The 18217-nt window shown below is 40.2% G+C and overlaps 1 protein-coding gene across 2 annotated transcripts in view; it reads right to left on the bottom strand.

Annotated features, from left to right (window-relative positions):
* The window catches only part of CEP192 (centrosomal protein 192kDa), a 75633-nt gene extending 57416 nt beyond the window's left edge, over nt 1-18217 (bottom strand). Inside the window, exons 1-11 of one of the 2 annotated variants that reach the window (XM_010859039.1) lie at nt 18177-18217; nt 17733-17903; nt 13556-13723; nt 12346-12471; nt 10150-10325; nt 8149-8198; nt 7233-7353; nt 5646-5794; nt 2305-2665; nt 1733-1876; nt 556-620 (exon numbers count right to left, since the gene is read on the bottom strand). In XM_010859039.1, the coding sequence (XP_010857341.1) occupies nt 556-620; nt 1733-1876; nt 2305-2665; nt 5646-5794; nt 7233-7353; nt 8149-8198; nt 10150-10325; nt 12346-12471; nt 13556-13723; nt 17733-17842 (1470 nt within the window). In that variant the 5' untranslated portion in view covers nt 17843-17903; nt 18177-18217. The remainder of the gene's footprint in view (nt 1-555; nt 621-1732; nt 1877-2304; nt 2666-5645; nt 5795-7232; nt 7354-8148; nt 8199-10149; nt 10326-12345; nt 12472-13555; nt 13724-17732; nt 17904-18176) is intronic. The other variant, XM_010859040.1, reaches the window with a different exon arrangement.

Genomic DNA, 18217 nt, shown 5'->3' on the forward strand with positions numbered 1-18217 from the left:
GTTTATTTTTGCTTTTATTTCCAATATTCTGGGAGGTGGGTCATAGAGGATCCTGCTGTGATGTATGTCGGAGAGTGTTTTGCCTATGTTCTCCTCTAGGAGTTTTATAGTTTCTGGTCTTACGTTTAGATCTTTAATCCATTTTGAGTTTATTTTTGTGTATGGTGTTAGAAAGTGGTCCAGTTTCATTCTTTTACAAGTGGTTGACCAGATTTCCCAGCACCACTTGTTAAGGAATGTATCTTCAAATAAAAACAAATAGCACTACCTCAGTTTAAAACATGATTAAAAACTGGAATTATCTTTGAAACCTATTAAGGCAGTTTTAAGTGAATTAATAACCATTATTTCAGTAGGCCATTTATTTTTCAATTAATAATTAAGTATATGAAGGAAAAGGCAGAAACTATCTAAATATAAGGAATATCAAGATGTAATTCTATAGTATGTATCTATGTATTCTCACTATGTATTCTCAGAAAGAAATGAACATTTTACCTACATTTAAATACAAGAAAAATTCTGAACTGTTGTTAATGTCAATAAAATACAAACCTGCATAAACTGATGCTCTTTATTAAATTCTTCTTCATCTTGTGCAATCAAATCCAATGCATCAGCTTAAAAAAGAAGTTTACATAATTATATTATACTAATGTGCAATTAAATATTAGCATATAAATAAAACCTAGCTAATTAGGAAAATGAAATAGTAAAGAAATAAAACTGAAAGAAGTATGTGAAAGCTTCCATCAATGAACTGATGACACATCTGCCTTAAGCACCTAAGAGTACATGGTTCTGCAACTTTTCGTAATGAACCCCCTACTGCAACTGATTTCATCAGGTACTAACTTGCCCTAACTTACTAACAGGGCTCTACAATGTAAGCTTTTTATAAGATTCACATTAATTTCAGCCTTGCAGATCTGGCACACGAGACTTATAGCAGCTGCCCATGATATGCATGGAATTTCATCTGGAACCATCAGACTGCAAAGCCCCTCTATAAATTCATCACAGTATGAACTACCTATTCGTCCCAACACCCAGGATTGCCCCAGTTTTTGAAAGGCAAAATCCCACATCCCAGTAAACCCCACAGCCTGGGCAAACAGGGACCAGTGTCTGTTCCTCAACGTTTCAACTGAGCAACTCAGTTCACCTTAGGAAACCAATGGGCACACAGCCCTCCATCTCTAGGCCAAGGCCACAAGGCCAGGTGAGTGAGCAGAGGGCCAGGTGTAACACGATGGGGAAGGGGACAGACAGACTGGACAGTAAATGACCCTGCCTAAGGCATTAGAATTAACAAACCTGACCGAGGTTCCTAATGCTCTCATCCTCTGAGATCTCATTTATCTTTCTCGTCACTTTTCTCTCATTTCTACATTATGAACTTTTATTCTAAAATGGATTCGCTTTTGTAACTTCTATCAGAGTAGTTCTTTTGTTCAAGACAATTTATAAAGTGAGAAAGTAAAGCCTAAGGTGTACTAACTGCAACGCACAGGTGCTAAAGTGACTTGCTGTCCTCGATTAGGGAAGGCTTGGCTCAGTCCCAGTGATAAGCAATGATGGACGTGAGCCCCTGTTCCTAAAGAAACAAACGAGGAGCTAAGCACATCCTCCAAAAGGGATTTGATGTGGCCCACCAGGATGACAGACTAACCTCAGAAGACCGTCAGAAACAATGAAAACAGTTAAAAGCAGAGGCTATCAGAACACTTACAGCCAGATCGGAAGTCTTCACTCAGTTCATTACTGAGAGACACATTGAAATCTTGTTCTTTATCAAAAGGTGTGTAATAGGCGAGATCAGTGACCCATCTGCCCTCCTCATCCTGATAGACCACACTCTGTGGTGGGTCCGCTTCTAGAAAAGAGAATTCCAAACACATCCAATGACACACAACAAGCAAAATGATATGATATTCTTATATAATTTCATTTAGCTGACTTATCTTAGTTATCAATGGTATTGAAATCTGCCCAAAATTAGGAAACCCATTTCCCCAAAAGGAAAGCCTCTCTCTGATGGTGAAATCGCCAGCCTTAGTCCCAGTAAACTCCATCACAGAGGATGAGGGAGGAAGGAGAAGATGACAAACACTGACAAAGGCACTGTTCCACCAGATCTGTGAATAAGTACACCATTTTTAAATCCACAGAACATGTATATACTTTAATACGAAAGATTACACAAGTTCCACTTGGAAATACAGTATATTCAAAATGTGTATAAGTATTTTATATATTTCTTATTTTTATTTAAAAAGAAAAAAGAAACAAAGGCCCACTCACGGTCCTTGGTCTTTCCAACCAACTCGTAACATTCACAGGTTTGCCTTTCACTGGTGGGTGACCACGGAGCATCAGTGGAATTAAATGCATTGTCACTAACAGGCTTCAAAGATGCTACATCCACATTTGTTTGAATGGACACTTGAGGCGTTTCAGTGTCTAAAAATCTATCCACAGGCAAAACAGTTTCTGAGTCTGACGTCAAATGCTTATTTTGATGAGGAGACACTTCCTCTAGCTTTAGAGAATCCATCAAATCAAAACCATCTTTACTGGCATTTGTGTCATTAAAGTCAACGGGGTTAAGTTTTGTATTAGGAGTCCTAAGAGACTTCACCAGAACTTCTGCTCTTCCACTTTCCTTTAAAAAGTAAATAATAGACCAGAAATAAGTTTTGTTTTTCATAACTTCTTTCAAAAAAAAAAAAAGTCACGCAGATGACATGAAATATTTATTCTAGAAAGGAACGGACTACACAGTATTCTTCTAGACTGTATGTGAACCAATCGTAAAGAATTTACCAAATCAATGGCAAATATACACCAACAGACTTGGATACCAAAAGTATGGCCAAGGTGCTCACTATAGTTCAGGATTTTTAGAAGTGTAACTCTTGTAACTACCTTCCTACCCTATCTAAAAGGATAGGAAGCCCATCAGTGTGGCTAGACTCAAAGAATTAATATGATTAACAGACTTTGAAAACATAAATGAATCACATTTAATAGGAGTAAAATAGCAAATACAACAAATGACCATCAGGAGTCCAAGAACAATTGCATTAGACACAGCAGATTAAGCCATGGCCTCGAAAACACACTCTCCAACAGTCCTTCCCAAATGGCACTCCACACTCTTTCCTAGAATAATAGCTGCTGAAAGGGAATTGTGTGCCCACAACACTCTTCTCAGATATTCAGCCACTGCTAACTATCAAGTGCCAGCGAAGCCTTTAATAGGCTTCTCTGCTATGAGATGTTTAACAATAAAAACAGCTTCCCAGATAAGGCTTTTCAAAGTCAGAATACTACACAGAGATAGTTCTATATAAAAGATAAGATACTGACTTTGAAATATGGTCATACATTTAAATTCTAGTGAAATCACTTATTAACTTGGTGATTTTCCAACAATTTTTTATACAAAAAATAAACAATCTCCACTTTATCTCAAAATAAACTCCAAATGACTTAAAGATTTAGATGTAAAAGCAATAGGAGAAAATACAGATAGACAGTTTTATATTCTTCAGTGAATAATAACTTCTTAGTGGAACACTTTTGTGGGTTAAACTCTGTCTCTTTGAAAAGATGTGTCCAAGTCTTATGCCCAGGTGGTACCTGCAAACTGTGGCCTTATTCAGAAATAGGGTCTTTGCAAATGCAACTAAGCTGAAGATCTTGAGACGAGAACATCCTGAATTTGGGGTGGGCCTTAAACCCCACAAGCGGTGTCCTTACAAGAGAAAGGAGGAGGAGACCTCAGAGGGAACAGAAAGACAGGGACAGGCCATGTGAAGATGGAGCAGGCAGTGGAGCGATGTGGCCATGAACTAAGGACACCAGGCCCACAGAGGCTGCAAGAGGCAGGAAGGAGACTGGGGGGCACTTGGCCCTGTCAACATTTTAGAACTGTGAGCAAGTAAATTTCTGTTGTTTGAAGTTACAAAACTTTGGTAATCTGTTCTGGCAGCCCTAGGAAACTATCATAAACACCTGAAAAACTACCAAAAGCCTGAAATACAAGAGGACCAAGAAAGGGAGACCCAGTGAGGTCATAGGAGAAGCTGCCATCTCCAAGGAGAGAAGCCACAGGAGCCCACCCTGCTCACACCTGGATCCGGACTCCCCACCTCCAGAACTGTGAGGAGATATGCATCTGTTGTTCACGTCAAAAAAAAAAAAAAAAAAGTGCACAATGATCAAAGTATCTCAACATAGGAAGTTTAAAAAAGCAAGTTAAAATATGAATATTCCAATGGGGGGAGGGCGGAGAGACAAAGGAGACAAAGAACTGACATTTAAAACTATTTTTCATATAGAATACTAGCAAAGATGAAAAAGAACCAGAACGCAGGAAACCAGCTGTCTCCTCCACAAAGCACCTGAAAACAATGCTGAAGAAAGAATGCTCTTCAGGCTAACAGGGCAAAGTTACCACCTATGGGACTGTGACTGACAGTGGCATGCAGAGGAGGACAGGACGGCACAGGGAGGAAACCTGGAGCAAAGCCACTGGTTGGCAACCCATTCCAGGTCAGGGCTTCTAATGGAGCAGAGCAACCCCTCATTGCAACTGAAAGTCACTAGTTAAAAAAAAACAACAACAACAAAGGCAGGGGGTCATTACAGCTCCTCTGACAGCTTGTACACCTAAACACAAAAACAGAGGTCTCTGTACTTGGACACTGTAACCCAGCAAAACTTGAGAGTAAGGAAATGTGAGACAGGAAAAAAAATAAAAGCAATCCAAAGGTCTCTCAGGAGACAGGGTTTCAGGAGGATGCAAAGAAAGAACACGAAATCCCACAGACCACCTCCTGATAACAAAGGAGGAGGAGGAATCGAACACCACATTCATCAAGATGGTCAAAGAGCACCACCAACAGGAAACAAATGGAACGACAGGCCTTTCCTGAGGATGTAATCCAAGTGCACAGCACTGCCCTCTATGTTTCAATTGTTCACACAGCGGGTATGTTTAATCAGGAGGGGAAAGCAGTCACATATATCTAGCATATGGATCATTTTACAAAACAACAGGACTAAACTTTACAAAAAGTTTAATGACATGAAAGACATCCATGTCATGGCAACCAAATACAAGTGTGACCCCCGATCAAAGCCTGGATCTAAAACCAAAGAAATAAAAGGACATCTGTAGACAGTGGATAAATGTGAACATAGACTATGTATTCATTTAAATCACATCAAAGTTACATTAGGCAAATAAAAATTGGGATTATGTAGGAAAATGTCCTCATTCACAGGAAGTAAACACTGAAGTGTTAGGGTAAAATATCTGCACCTTTCAAATGACTCAGTAAAAAAACTACTTTTTGGAAGGACAAAGAAAACACAAAGATGGCAAAAATGTTCACAACTGGTTGACCTGGACAGGAGTATACAGACGTTCAGTGCATCACTCTTTTAATTTTTCTGCAGGTGAGGGAAAGGTAAGAAGCAGCAGGAAAGAACAGGAAGGGCATTTCTCATCAGTTTGTATCTGGGAAAATAAAGCCCAAGGAAATCCAACAGAAGTTTTATGTTAATTTTCTAATGAGTCCAGTAATAATTTTCTAATGTCAAATTTCTGAAAAACCATAAAGACTGGAAAATACCTGACTAGGATCACTTGTAGGTAACTTAAAATAATTTTCTGGAGGTTCCTGTCCTTCTAGGTCTTCATACATCATTCCTGGAATCGCCAGTTGCTCAAAATAAGCCTCCAAATGATCATCATAAAACTCTTCATCATCAATATCATCATCTATCAGTAAAATGGAGGAAAAGTAATCAATAAGGTTGATAAATCATTTACATCAACAGTCCATGTGATTCTGTCTAAACATCTGACATGAAAAAAACCATAGTTTTCATCTATAAATCACTAAAAGCACTCTAATATTTAACCAAACTAAATACTTAACCTTCATTGAGAAGACAACACAGAAGCAGCCACCACCAAACATCGGAAGTTAGGATACGGCAAGTGTGGCCATGGGAAAAGCGCCGTTTATTCAGAAAGCAGTGTGGCAAATGAGCAACTATCAACAAAGGACAGATGAGCCTGCCACAGGAGAAATAAAACTAAATCCCAGTGAATTAATGGTTAATGCTAATATGAAACCTCAAACAGTATCTGATCTTAAAAATGAACAACAAAAAAAAGATGTAACAAAGCTGAGTACTGATATGATAAACAATTAACTTCCATTAAACCCAGAAAGTTACAAACAGACAAATAAAACAACAGTGGCACTGCTTCTCAATGTTCTACACACAGCCTGGCAAGGGCAGGATAAAACTACAACTGTCAACCACCTGTAACAGTATTGTGAGCCTTTTCAAGAGGTTAATTTTCCTACTGCCTCTGAGAATCTAGCATACTAAAATAAGAACCTGTATAAATTCAGGTCAACAATTCCTCATCTACAATTTCATAATCTAAAAGTATTTTTAAAATTTTAGCAGCAAAACCCATTTTGATTTTACAGTCTCAATTTATCCCACTTAGCCCACCGGCATGGCCTCCAAAGCCATGGATAATTTGGTCTCTGCCTACTTTCTGGGTTTATTCCCAAGTTCATCTTCACATAGGTGCTATAAACCTGCCACACAAAAGCACTGGCTACTCTCCAAATGTCTCTATGCCCCCACCTTAGGGTCTCTGCTAAAGCCGTTCCTTCCTATTAAATGTACATTTATTCCAGTGTCTATGTTAAGGCCTATCAGAGGCCTCCTTTCTCAAAGAGGAAAAATGACCTTTCCTTTCACTGAAGCCTCACAGACACATTCCTCAGTCAGAATTAACTTGTCACCCTCCTATGACCCCCACACAGTTTGTATCATTGAGACACACTTCACACAGAGGGGAGCCATGCATCTCTTTGCCCACTTGGCAGGACCTTCAGAGTGCAGGGGCAAAATATTTCATTGAACCCCAATGTCTTAGCATAGTGCTTCATCTGTTTATACGGTAATGATTCTCAACAGAGAGATGAGAGAGTAAGCCTATCAGGAGTGCTATAAAGAAAAAAAAAGTTAACTCCCATCGCTTAATGGAAGTGGCCATTTGAGTGCTGGTGGATAAGCGGTAAAGAAGGCAGAGAAACAGTTGCACAATCACTACGGCAACGAGGCGGCAGAAACAAACGGAGCGACAAGCTCAGGACGAGGAAAAGATGAGCCAAGTTTCGTGACGCTACCAGAAGAATCTTCCAAGCTGGCAAGTGATATCAGTTTCTCGTTTTCTAGGAAACTAGTAAGGCTTAAGTCACTGTTTGGATTCCTCTTTTCAAAATGTTTTCCCACGTCAGGAACACCAATCTGTAAGAAATAAAACAAAGTGAGAAATAAAATTCAATTATTTTACAAAAATAATGTTAAAAAAATTCTTACAAAAGTAAAATAAAAATTGCATTTCCTTTTTGTAAGATTTTAAAGTATTTTGTTTACATTTATAAGCATCTGTCCTTCAAGGAGTCGGTCTCTTTTCAATTCAGGGGGGCACGTGATATGGTTCAGTCACATCTCTATATCTGTATACATACACACACTGATGCCCAGAGGCATGCACACAAAGAAGCAGATGTAAGGTCCAGAGGCTCACAGAATGAAGTTTTACCCCAACCCACCACCTGGTACAGTGATTTACAGAGGGGAGGACGGACCCAAGTGAGCTCATTAAAACTGAGATTTTTTGTTAGTTTTTTAACTCTACACTGAAAGAAAGATGACGCTCTTCTTTTTGGTCATGAAATGTTAAAAGTGTACACTCAGGTTGCCTACAAACAAATTCATCCTCCCTACCATTCAACAGATGATAGAGTGCCAGCTCTGTGCTGGGGACTCAGAATGCAATAAACCAAACAAAGCAGAACCCTCACCCCATAGAGCCAGTACTCCAGAGGATCCGGCATGGAACCAGGCAGAGCAGCGGTGCAGACAGCCCTGGAGACTCAGGGAGTCCCAGGCCAGCCCTATTCCCCACTTCCTGGTTATTTATAGCAGTTCACAAGTAGAAGACTTCTACCTAATATTAACGGTACTCAGCATTCATACTTGTGAAACAGGAACTTTTACTCTCCTAACAATAGAAACTGGTAGCATATAAAAGATTACCTTATTCTCTTTATTCATCCAGGATTGTGAACAAAAATCAATAGGTGAGTCTGTTAAGAAAACAAAAACAAAAACTGACATACCAAGGTATTTTATCAATACCTAACAACTCTCAAAAATATTAATAGCAAATTAACAAACTAAACAATTTTTCCCTTTAAATAGAATAGAGCACTTTTAAATGATAGTATAGAAGCCCATTACTGGCAGTTAAATTTTAAAACGTTAAATTAAAAATGGTAGAAAAGGGAAACACATGTACACCTGTGGCAGATTCATTTTGATATATGGCAAAACCAATACAATATTGTAAAGTTAAATAAAATTAAATTTAAAAAAATGTTAGAAAAGCTTAAAAAATTATACACATACCAAAAACACCTGAATAGGAATCTGATTAAGTCTTTAAAGCTAACTTCTGCTTTACAGAGGACGTGGGAAAGACAGAATCAAGGAGAATGACACCGTGAGTGAGCAAACAGTAGGACAGCTCCAAGAGGACAGGCCTAAAGACACCACAGCAAATGAAGCAAAACACAATGGACCCTTCCACGGACCCCAATTCAAGCAACTCAACCGAGATAATCAGTAAAATATGGACCAGGGTACCATATGCATCAATAATAGCACGGTGGTTATCCAGGAAAATGTTCATATTTTAGAGACGCAAACTAGTATACATAGGAATAAAATGATGTCTGGACTTCTTAAGTATCAGAGGAAAAGGTAATAAAAAACAGAAAAGATGAAGCAAGTGTGACAAAACTTTATACTATCAAACTGTGAGAGAGGTACATGGGGAGGTTTTTTTTGTTTTTTTTTAACGGATATAAAACTTTAACCCTTTTAAAGTATATAATTCAATGATTTTTAATACATTTACAAAGTTGCACAACCGTTATCACTAACTGCACAATGTTTTCATCACATCAGAAAGAAATGCTGTGCCCACTAACAGTCACTCCTCCTTCTCCCTGTCCCCCAGACTCTAGCAACCACTAATTTCTCTGTCTAGTGGATCTGCCTATCTGTACCAACAGATAAACTGACTTGTAGTATATGGCCTTCTGAGTCTGTTCTCTTTCACTCAGATGCTTTCAAGGGTCTTCCTATTATAGCACATACCAGTACTTCACTCAGTTTTAAAGCTGAATAATACTTTACTGAACAGACACACTACATCTTATTTATCCATACATTAGCTGATGGTTATCTGCATTGTCTCCACTTTTTAGCTACAGTGACTAGTCAAGTTATGGACACTCAGGTATATGAGTTTTTTGTAGATACACACTGTCACTTCTTTTGGGTGTATGTCTAGGACTAGACTCGCTGGGTTGTGTGGTGATGCTATGTTTCATGTTTTGAGGAACTGTCAAAACTATCTTCCACAGCCACACCACTTTACTTCCTAATGAGCAATGTGGTTTCCACAAGAAAGGAGACTTCAGCTTAATCAAAAAGGACAATGAAGAAGAGACTGATTAAGAGATCTTCTCTTACAAAAGTATTACATTAATAAGTAAATGCCAAATCAAAGCATTTTTATAGTATCATAATTTAAGATAAATATTGGTCCAAAGCCAGAAAAACAAGAAAGGAAATTAAAACTGTGTGATATCACTTATATGTGGAATCTAAAAAAATACAACAAACCAATGAATATAACAAAATAGAAGCAGATTCACAGAAACAGAAAATAATCTAGTGGTTACCAGTAAGGAGAGAGAAGGGGGAGGGGAATTATAGGAGCAGGGGATTAAAAGGAACAAATTAGTAGGTCTAAAATAAACTACAAAAACATACTGTACATCATGGGGAATATAGCCAACATTTTATAATAATTATAAATGAAGTATAAGCTTTAAAAATAATGGATCACTATATTATACACCTCTAACTTATGTAACTGTACATCAACTACATTTCAATTTAAAAAGATATTTTTAAAAAGGAAATTAAAACACACACATTAAGAAATAATTTCTCCCAGTGGCATACCTTGCTCTTGCCCCAGGGGTGAGGCTCTGTTGGAAGGACCCTGATTCAGGAAGGGCTCTGCAGCTCTGGCCTGCTCCTCTTCTGCTCTTGCTCCATCACTCGGAAAAGCGGACTCTCTGAGGACAGCATCTGACAAACACTGATTTTCTGTCTGGTTCTTTTTCTTAGCGAGAGAACTTTTAAATTAGGGAACAAAATAATAATGAAATATTAGTTACCTTGCATATATCTATAATACCCATTAATCAGTTATTTCGCAAAAAGTAGACACAGTGGAAAAAAAACATTTCTGGACCCAGCCATGTCTGAGGGACTACACCATCATTTTGGCCCAATAATGCACATCTACCAAAACCAAATACACTGTTACTCTGCCTCTCAAGTGATAAAGTGAGGGGTTGTTTTTTTTTTTTCCTTCTTTCCCAGATCTGTGAATCTATCACATCTAGAGGAAAGCTCAGCTTTTTAAAAAACAAGACAGACTTAAAGGATATTGGGGTATTTGCCAAATAGCTACTTCTCTGAATTACAAATGCTTTTAAGTCATACTTCTGTCCCTGCCACTGTTCTTATCCCTGTCTTCCTTCTGCCTCTGTTGTTTCCTATACGGATGAAAAGGTTCTTCCTTAAAGGCAATTTTCACCCAACCTACTAAAAAAGTTCCTGGTTCTCTCACCATTCCCCATGGCCATTTCACCAGCAAAAGGAGGGGAGGAATGGAACTTCAGGAAAAAGTTGCTACTATAACAAATTCATCATGTGACAAATGGGTACCCAGGGCCAGGCCATGATGAATGAAAATAAAATAGTTTTTTCATCAATTCCAAGTTCTAACCCTCTATCCTAGTTTCTCCACCTTTTTATTACAGCTGCAGTAGATAGCTGAATCAAAAAACAAACAACCTGATTAAAAAATGGGCAGAAGAACTGAATAGACATTGTCCCAAAGACATACAGATGGCCAACAGGTACATGAAAGATGCTCAACACTGATGATCATCACCAGGGAAATGCAACTCAAAACCACAAAGTGGTAAGGCCCTTAAACGTGTCAGAACAGCTAGCTTCAAAAAAGACAACAAACAGCAAGTGAAGAGAATGTGGAGAAAAGAGAACCCTCCTACACTGCTGTGGGACTGTAAACTGGTACAGCCACTGTGGAGAACAGCATGAAGGCTCCTCAAAGAGATGACCAGTCCAAGTTCAATGCATGAAGCCGGGCACCCGAGGCCAGTGCTCCTGGACAACCCAGGGAGGGGAGGTAGGTGGGAGGGTGTTTAGGATGGGTGGGGAACACATGTATACCTGTGGCTGATTCATGTTGATGTATGGCAAAAACCATCATGGTATTGTGAAGTAATTATCCTTCAATTTAAATTAATCGATTTTAAAAAATTACTATATGATCCAGAAATTTCACTCTTGGGTATTTATGCACAGAAAATAAAAACACTAACTGGAAAAATACATGCACCCCTATGTTCACTACAGCACTATTTACAATATCCAAGATATGAAAGCAACCTAAGTGCCCATCGACAGATAAATGGACAAAGAAAATGTAGTTGTGTGTAGTACTCGGCCATAAAAATGAAATCTTTTGATAAAGCAAATCTAGAATGAATATACAGAGTTAACAATTTTTATAAAGTATTTATGCATGTGTGCTAAGTCATTTCAGTTGTGCCCAACTCTCTGCGACTCTATGGACTTTAACCCACCAGGCTCCTTCCTCTGTCCATGGGGATTCTCCAGGCAAGAATACTGGAGTGGGTTGCCACGCCTTTCCTCCAAGGGATCTTCTCGACCCAGGTATCGAACCCATGTCTCCTGCAGCTCCTGCACTGCAGGTGGATTCTTTGCCGCTGAGTCACCGGGAAAGCCCCTTGTACATGTATACGTGCATAGAAAATCGTCCAGATTAAATAAAAAGATAATCAACATCTATTTTCTAATTAGTAGGTTGACAGGTATTTGCTGTCTTTCTTACAACTGCCTGTATTTTATGATTTTTTTCCCAATGAGCATGTATTACTCTTAGAAAAAAATTTTGAAAGACTAAATATGTTATTAATATCATATAAAGAAAACGGCTAAAGATTCTTAGAATTGATTAGAGACACAATGACCATCTTCCATCAGACTGAGTGAGACTCGCTCTTAACACAGTGAAAGCAAGATGAAGTAAGAACTCACTCATCATCCGAGAAGACAAGCCGTAACCTCTCTCTCGGCTCATCTTCACTCTGGCTACTGGGCGATGTCTCCGATGGAACTGAAAACTTCCCTTCCACTAAGTAAGAGGTCTGGACATCAGAATACCTGCACACAAAAATTTTGTTGCAATTGTTAATAATTAAATTACACATATTTAAAATTCACACGACATAGGACTGTGTGACTATAAAATCAATCGCCAGGGGTAAAAACAGGTCCCACAGGGTTGAAAACCATCACCATACCTGAAAAGCACTGAAAACCTGTGTAGCAGCAGCAGAACATATATTTTCAACAAGAAACTCATGGAAATCGTAAAGCTAAAAGTTTTTAGAGAGTTAATCCAACCCCTCCATTCCAAAGGTAAAGATAATGCTCCATACAGAATGTTTAGGTTGGGCAGAAGATGGGAAAGAGGCTAGAGGTTTTTTTTAATTAAAGATTTCTCTGTAGCATGCAAAGCCTTTTTTAAAAAAAAAAAATATTTATTTTAGTTGTACTGGGTCTTTGCTGCTACAGGGGCTTTGCTCTAGTTGCAGCAAGCAGGAACTACTCTCTCGTTGTGGTGCACCAGCTTCTCACTGAGGTGGCTTCTCTTGTGGAGCACAGGCTCTAACGGCATGCAGGCTTCAGCAACTGAAGTGTGTGGACTCAGTAGTTGCAGATCTCAGGCTCTGAGCACAGGCTCAATAGTTGTGGTACACAGGCTTAGCTACTCCGTGGCATGCCAGATCTTCCTAGATCAGGGATTGAACCTGTGTCTCCTGCATTGGCAGGCAGATTCTTTATCACTGAGCCACCAGGAATACCCAGAAGTTAGATTTTTAAGCCCAGACAAAGTCACACATTACACAAAATGGGTGAACTATACACATCACATTTGGGGATGTAACTCAAATCACCAGCTACCAAGGGGCTGAACTAATACAAAGCCAAAACACCATGAACAGAAAAACCACTGGTAGGTCAAACGGTCACCAGTCCTCAATTCCAAACCTACCCATCCACCACTGATAAGGTGAAGGAATAGGAAAGAGGGTTTTATCTTCTATGTTGACTTTACATAAATGGTCATCTCCCTCAGATAAAGCAAAAGCTCAAGCTTGGCTGAGAAATTTCACAGAACTATCAATATATCAAAGACTTTAAGGACCTGTAAAAAAAAATCATCTGTTAAAACAATTCGTACCTGTTTTCAGAGCTGGATCTATTTCTAGCAAGTGTGGAAACAGCAACAGGCAAGCCAAGATTTGAAGAAAGAGTGACATTTTCCAGAATCCCACTATTACCAAGTAATGAACTGGTTAAAAAGCTTGGAAATGACTCCTCGGCTATACCTCGAAAATCTTCCATCTCACTGCAACAATAAAAGTATTCTTATATATCAAATATTACTATAAAAGTTTTCAAATGATTAAGAAGTCTCATAAATCTTAGAAAACTGATAAAATTCTTTTTTTGGAACAGCACTAAGGGGATACTATAGCTGAGAATATAAACCTCAAACTATGTTCTTACAATTAACAAAACAATGAGATACAACAGCTTAATTACTCTTGAATTTTGAATTTACTAATAAAGAATCAAAGAAGACATGACATCAATGGCACATACAGATGATTTCAGGACATTACTTAAAAGTATACCAGTTGAATACATATCCTAACACGGAACAGAAAAAACAGAACTAGCAAAATCTAGCCCCTGAATTCAGAGATTAAGGATGAGTAAACGGTTTAAAAAGTGAGTCTCTCCAAAGAAAAATGTTCAAGTTTATAAAGTATATCTGGCACATGGACAAGACAGAAACGGTAAAAGTGGCACACAAAGGCTAGGTCTGGGGAACCCTGGCACACCCTGTACTGATGGAGAACCTCCACTGCACGCTGGCCACGGGCTCCATGGATCTTGACCGCAGTACTCAGGAGATGTCACTTAATTTCAAAAATATTTCAGAGTGCTTCTCATGTAAGGGTTGTGAAGAAAATAATTAAATCAGGAAAAATAAAATGAGAGGATACTGGCCTTATACTTTGAGGAATGAGAAGGACTTTCATAGGCAAAGTATGAAATAAGGGAGCTTTTAAAAAAGACAAACATAAGCAGTGATGGGAGAGATTTAAGATTTATTGCATACCCACTACCTTAACTCACTTATCCTCAATTTACTAAAAAAACAAACTCAGAGACTAAACTAGCTAAATTTATCTAAGGTTGTGCAATTAGTAAGATTCATGCCCAGGACTAATTCCAAACTGTTCTAAACACTAAGTGTATGGTGACCATAAGAGATGCTCCACTGTATTCAGGCAACAGGTAAGCAAAACCATGGAGCAGGTTCCATAAGTCTTAAATGGTGTATTAGGAAGTCTGGCCTAATCCCATCAGCTGAAAGGAGAGGAAGAAAGAGGGCTTAGAGCCTGGAAGGATATTCTAAGCACTGCCACTACTGGTAAGATGGATAAAATGCAGGACTGTGCTAGGTTCAGTGACAAATCACTCATCTGTGAGTTTAGGTATTACAGACTAATCCAATTACTCAACAAAGTAGGAAAAGTCTTAAGATCAGTAGAAACCTACTAAACTTACCTGAGCATAGATGAAGTTATCCACACTCCTGGCAGAAGCCCACCCCTCCCACTCCAACACCAGTCCCTCCTCCTCAACACTGTCCCATCTCTTGGTGCAGTGCCCCCACACAAAGCCTTCCTCAACCTCAGCCCAGCTATCCCCTGGAGCTACCACCACCTCTGTCCATGCTCCCTCTGCCTCTCAGACCTCCAGCAGGAGTCACTATTGTCCACCCGGCTCCAGTCCTCACTGGAGCCCACTCCCAGTTGGCTTTCATCCCAGGGCCTCACCAAACACTTGTCAACATCACCAATAACCTCTCTGTTGCCTACCCCATGATCCCACGGTCAAGTTTCAGTCCTAGTCTTGGAACTGACAGAATGAAATTCACGCTCCTTCCTCACAGAAATACTTTTTTCACCTGGCTTCCAAAGCACCTCTGTCTGACCCCCACATTCACCAGGGGCTGCTTCACCTCCTTGCTGGGGCCCTCTTCCTCTCCTGGACCTGCACACAGCAAGGCTCCAGGACTGGCTCCAGGTTCCCCTATCTATCCAGCCTCACTAGATGACTGCCCTCACTTTGGAAGTTTTATATACCAGCCTGGGCCCCTCCCTTGAGCCTCAGATATTCAACTACCTACCTGACATTTTCACATGGATATCCAATAGGCACCTGAAACTTCAACCTTGACTCCACTTCATGGCAACCCCCTCAAGAAAAACCGCTCTTCAATCCTCCCCACAGAGAAAATGACAACTCCGTTCTCCCACTGCTCAGACCAAACCTTCAGGGCCCATGTCCCCACCAGCCAGTACAGTCAGGCACGGCATGCCTGTTTCCTGGCACTGCTTACTCTTCTCTTTACAGTTCACCCGTTTAACTACCCTCTCCCACACCAGAATGTGAGCGCCATGAGGGCAGAGACTGGGCCTGTGTCACAGTGAATTCCTATCTAAAGCAGTCCCCTACAAAGTAGACCCTCAATAAATCTGCTGAAGAAAGGAAGGTTTTCAAACTGAGTTAATACAAGCAAATTCATCACCACCTATCGCGTAAGCACCCACCACATCTCAGATCATGTCCCAGTGTTTTCCTCTCTTTGACAGGTCTAATTCCTCTTCTTGATTCCTATAAAGACGTTCAAACTCTCCCACATTAGGATGCAGGAAGTGGAAAACCTGTCCCATCCTTCCTCTGCACGTTACCCATCCCCACCCCACCCCACACACAGCCAAACATCTCATCTGACAGCCTCCCCTTCCATGTTAGGGACACCCAGGACCCTGACCTCAGCTACATAATGCAGTGCACACCTTATACAGACGAATCTCAAACTCAAATGCCTTCAATGACACACACTGTCAGACGACAGGCCTCTAAGAACAGAGATCAACTAGAAACCAGACTCCACTTGAACCAATTTAAATGCAGTGAAAACACCACAGGCAATCAAAACACACTTGTGAATCTTATTTTTGAGGAAAACACAGGGCTTGTCTAAAACAAACCCAGAATCACTCTCCATCTTTCTGACTCTGCTACAACCACTCTACCCAACAGAAAGGCCTCCTGACCAGTCTCAACGCTTCAGTTCTCACCACCCTACAATTAATCTTCTGCACGGCAATCAAAGGGACCATCAAACATAAGCCAGGTACCATACCCTTCCTGAAAACTTCAATGAACCACCTCATCTTCCACATGTTCCAGCCTCCTGCACCTGTTACTGTAACACCCAAGCACATCCCTGCCCTGGAGCCTAGAATATTCCTTGAGATGTCTGCACAGCTAGCTCCTTCCCAACATTCACCTCAATTCAAATGTCACTTTATAAAAGAGGCGATCCCTTATCATTAAGTGAAACCTAGCCCCATAGTCCATCACAGTCATTTTATTTTCTGCTAGACTGATGACTGCCTTTTTGTATTTGTCTGTCTTCTTCCACTAAAAAGATTTCTTTCTACTAAGAGCAGAAGCCTTGCCTATCCATCCATCACACTTTAAAATCCTGACCAAGTCATCCAGGTAGGCTCCTCAAATCTAGTCTTGTAGCTACTAAGTTACGCATTTACAAACATATTTAACACTTCAAAATATACATTAACTCTTTAAGAGTGATCTCAGCTTAGAAGGAAACAAATCCAAGAAAATTGAGATATTAAGCAAAGGTCATTCATACAACAATCACTATTAAACAGAAACCGTGAAAGACAACTTTGTTTGGCTGCATGAAGCAAAACAACAGTAAATAAGGTGGTTGCCCTCAGGAAGCTAACAATCCACTCGGATACAGTGTTAAGTGTAGAAGAGCTTTGCTGCAGGTGCAAGAGTAACACCATCCAAGGGAAGATTCCTCCAGATGTAATCTAATGCCCAGTCTCTCTTTTCCAGAACAGGATTACACTTATTCTAACCCATCCTAAAGCTTTCCTAGAAGAGAAGATCTCCTAATTTCCATCTGTACTGCATTACCAAGCCTCCGTCTCACCTTAAACCAAATCAGTAGGATGTTGTCTTTCCTTTCACTACATTTGAACTAACCAGCCACCTTGGAGATTTCTCTGGATATTTCCCTAAAGCAATAACTTCAAAACTTCTTGCTCGAGTTTACTAATACTTAATTGCTTTCAAGCCTAGATACATACAATATCATGGCCTGCAGCTGTGGACCAGAAATCTACGGGCAAAAAAATATCAGCTGTGGGGAAAAAGCAACGTCAAACTTCCCCAAAGTTCTAAGATACTCTTTATCATTAGATAGGTACTTTAGCATAGCAGTTTTCAAAGCTTACCTTAAAGTTTGCCCTAAAAACTGAAGTCCGGAGAAAAAGTTGATCTTGGAACAGGAAAAGCTCCAGTCAAGTGACCTCAAAATGCTAACAGCGAGTGAAAACACAGTCATAAAAAGAGCTGTCCTCCAGGCGACTGCCTCGAAAGGGACCTCATGCTTCGGGGAACAAAGTCTGCCGTCGGGAGAAAACAAAAGTAGAGCTACCTCAAACACTGTCTCTCTTCCCGTTTTTTCCGTGAAACGACTCGCACGAAGCCGGGAGCCACTGGGACACGGCCTCACCCGCTGGACCGCAGCGCGTCACCCGCGCCTGGCCCGGCCAGTGAGCGGGGGCCGTCGTGTGGGGAGAGGGGGGCGGGACCAGGCCCCGAACAAGATAACCTCGTTCCGGAGGCCCCACTCTTACGGCAGCCCGAATCGCCCTCCCCGACCAACTACCCCTCACCAAGCGCGCGACGCCAGACGCTGCAGCCCAGCCTGCTGAAG

This window comes from Bison bison, unplaced genomic scaffold (assembly GCF_000754665.1).
Source record: "Bison bison bison isolate TAMUID 2011002044 unplaced genomic scaffold, Bison_UMD1.0 scf7180017864453, whole genome shotgun sequence".
Taxonomy (NCBI): domain Eukaryota; kingdom Metazoa; phylum Chordata; class Mammalia; order Artiodactyla; family Bovidae; genus Bison; species Bison bison.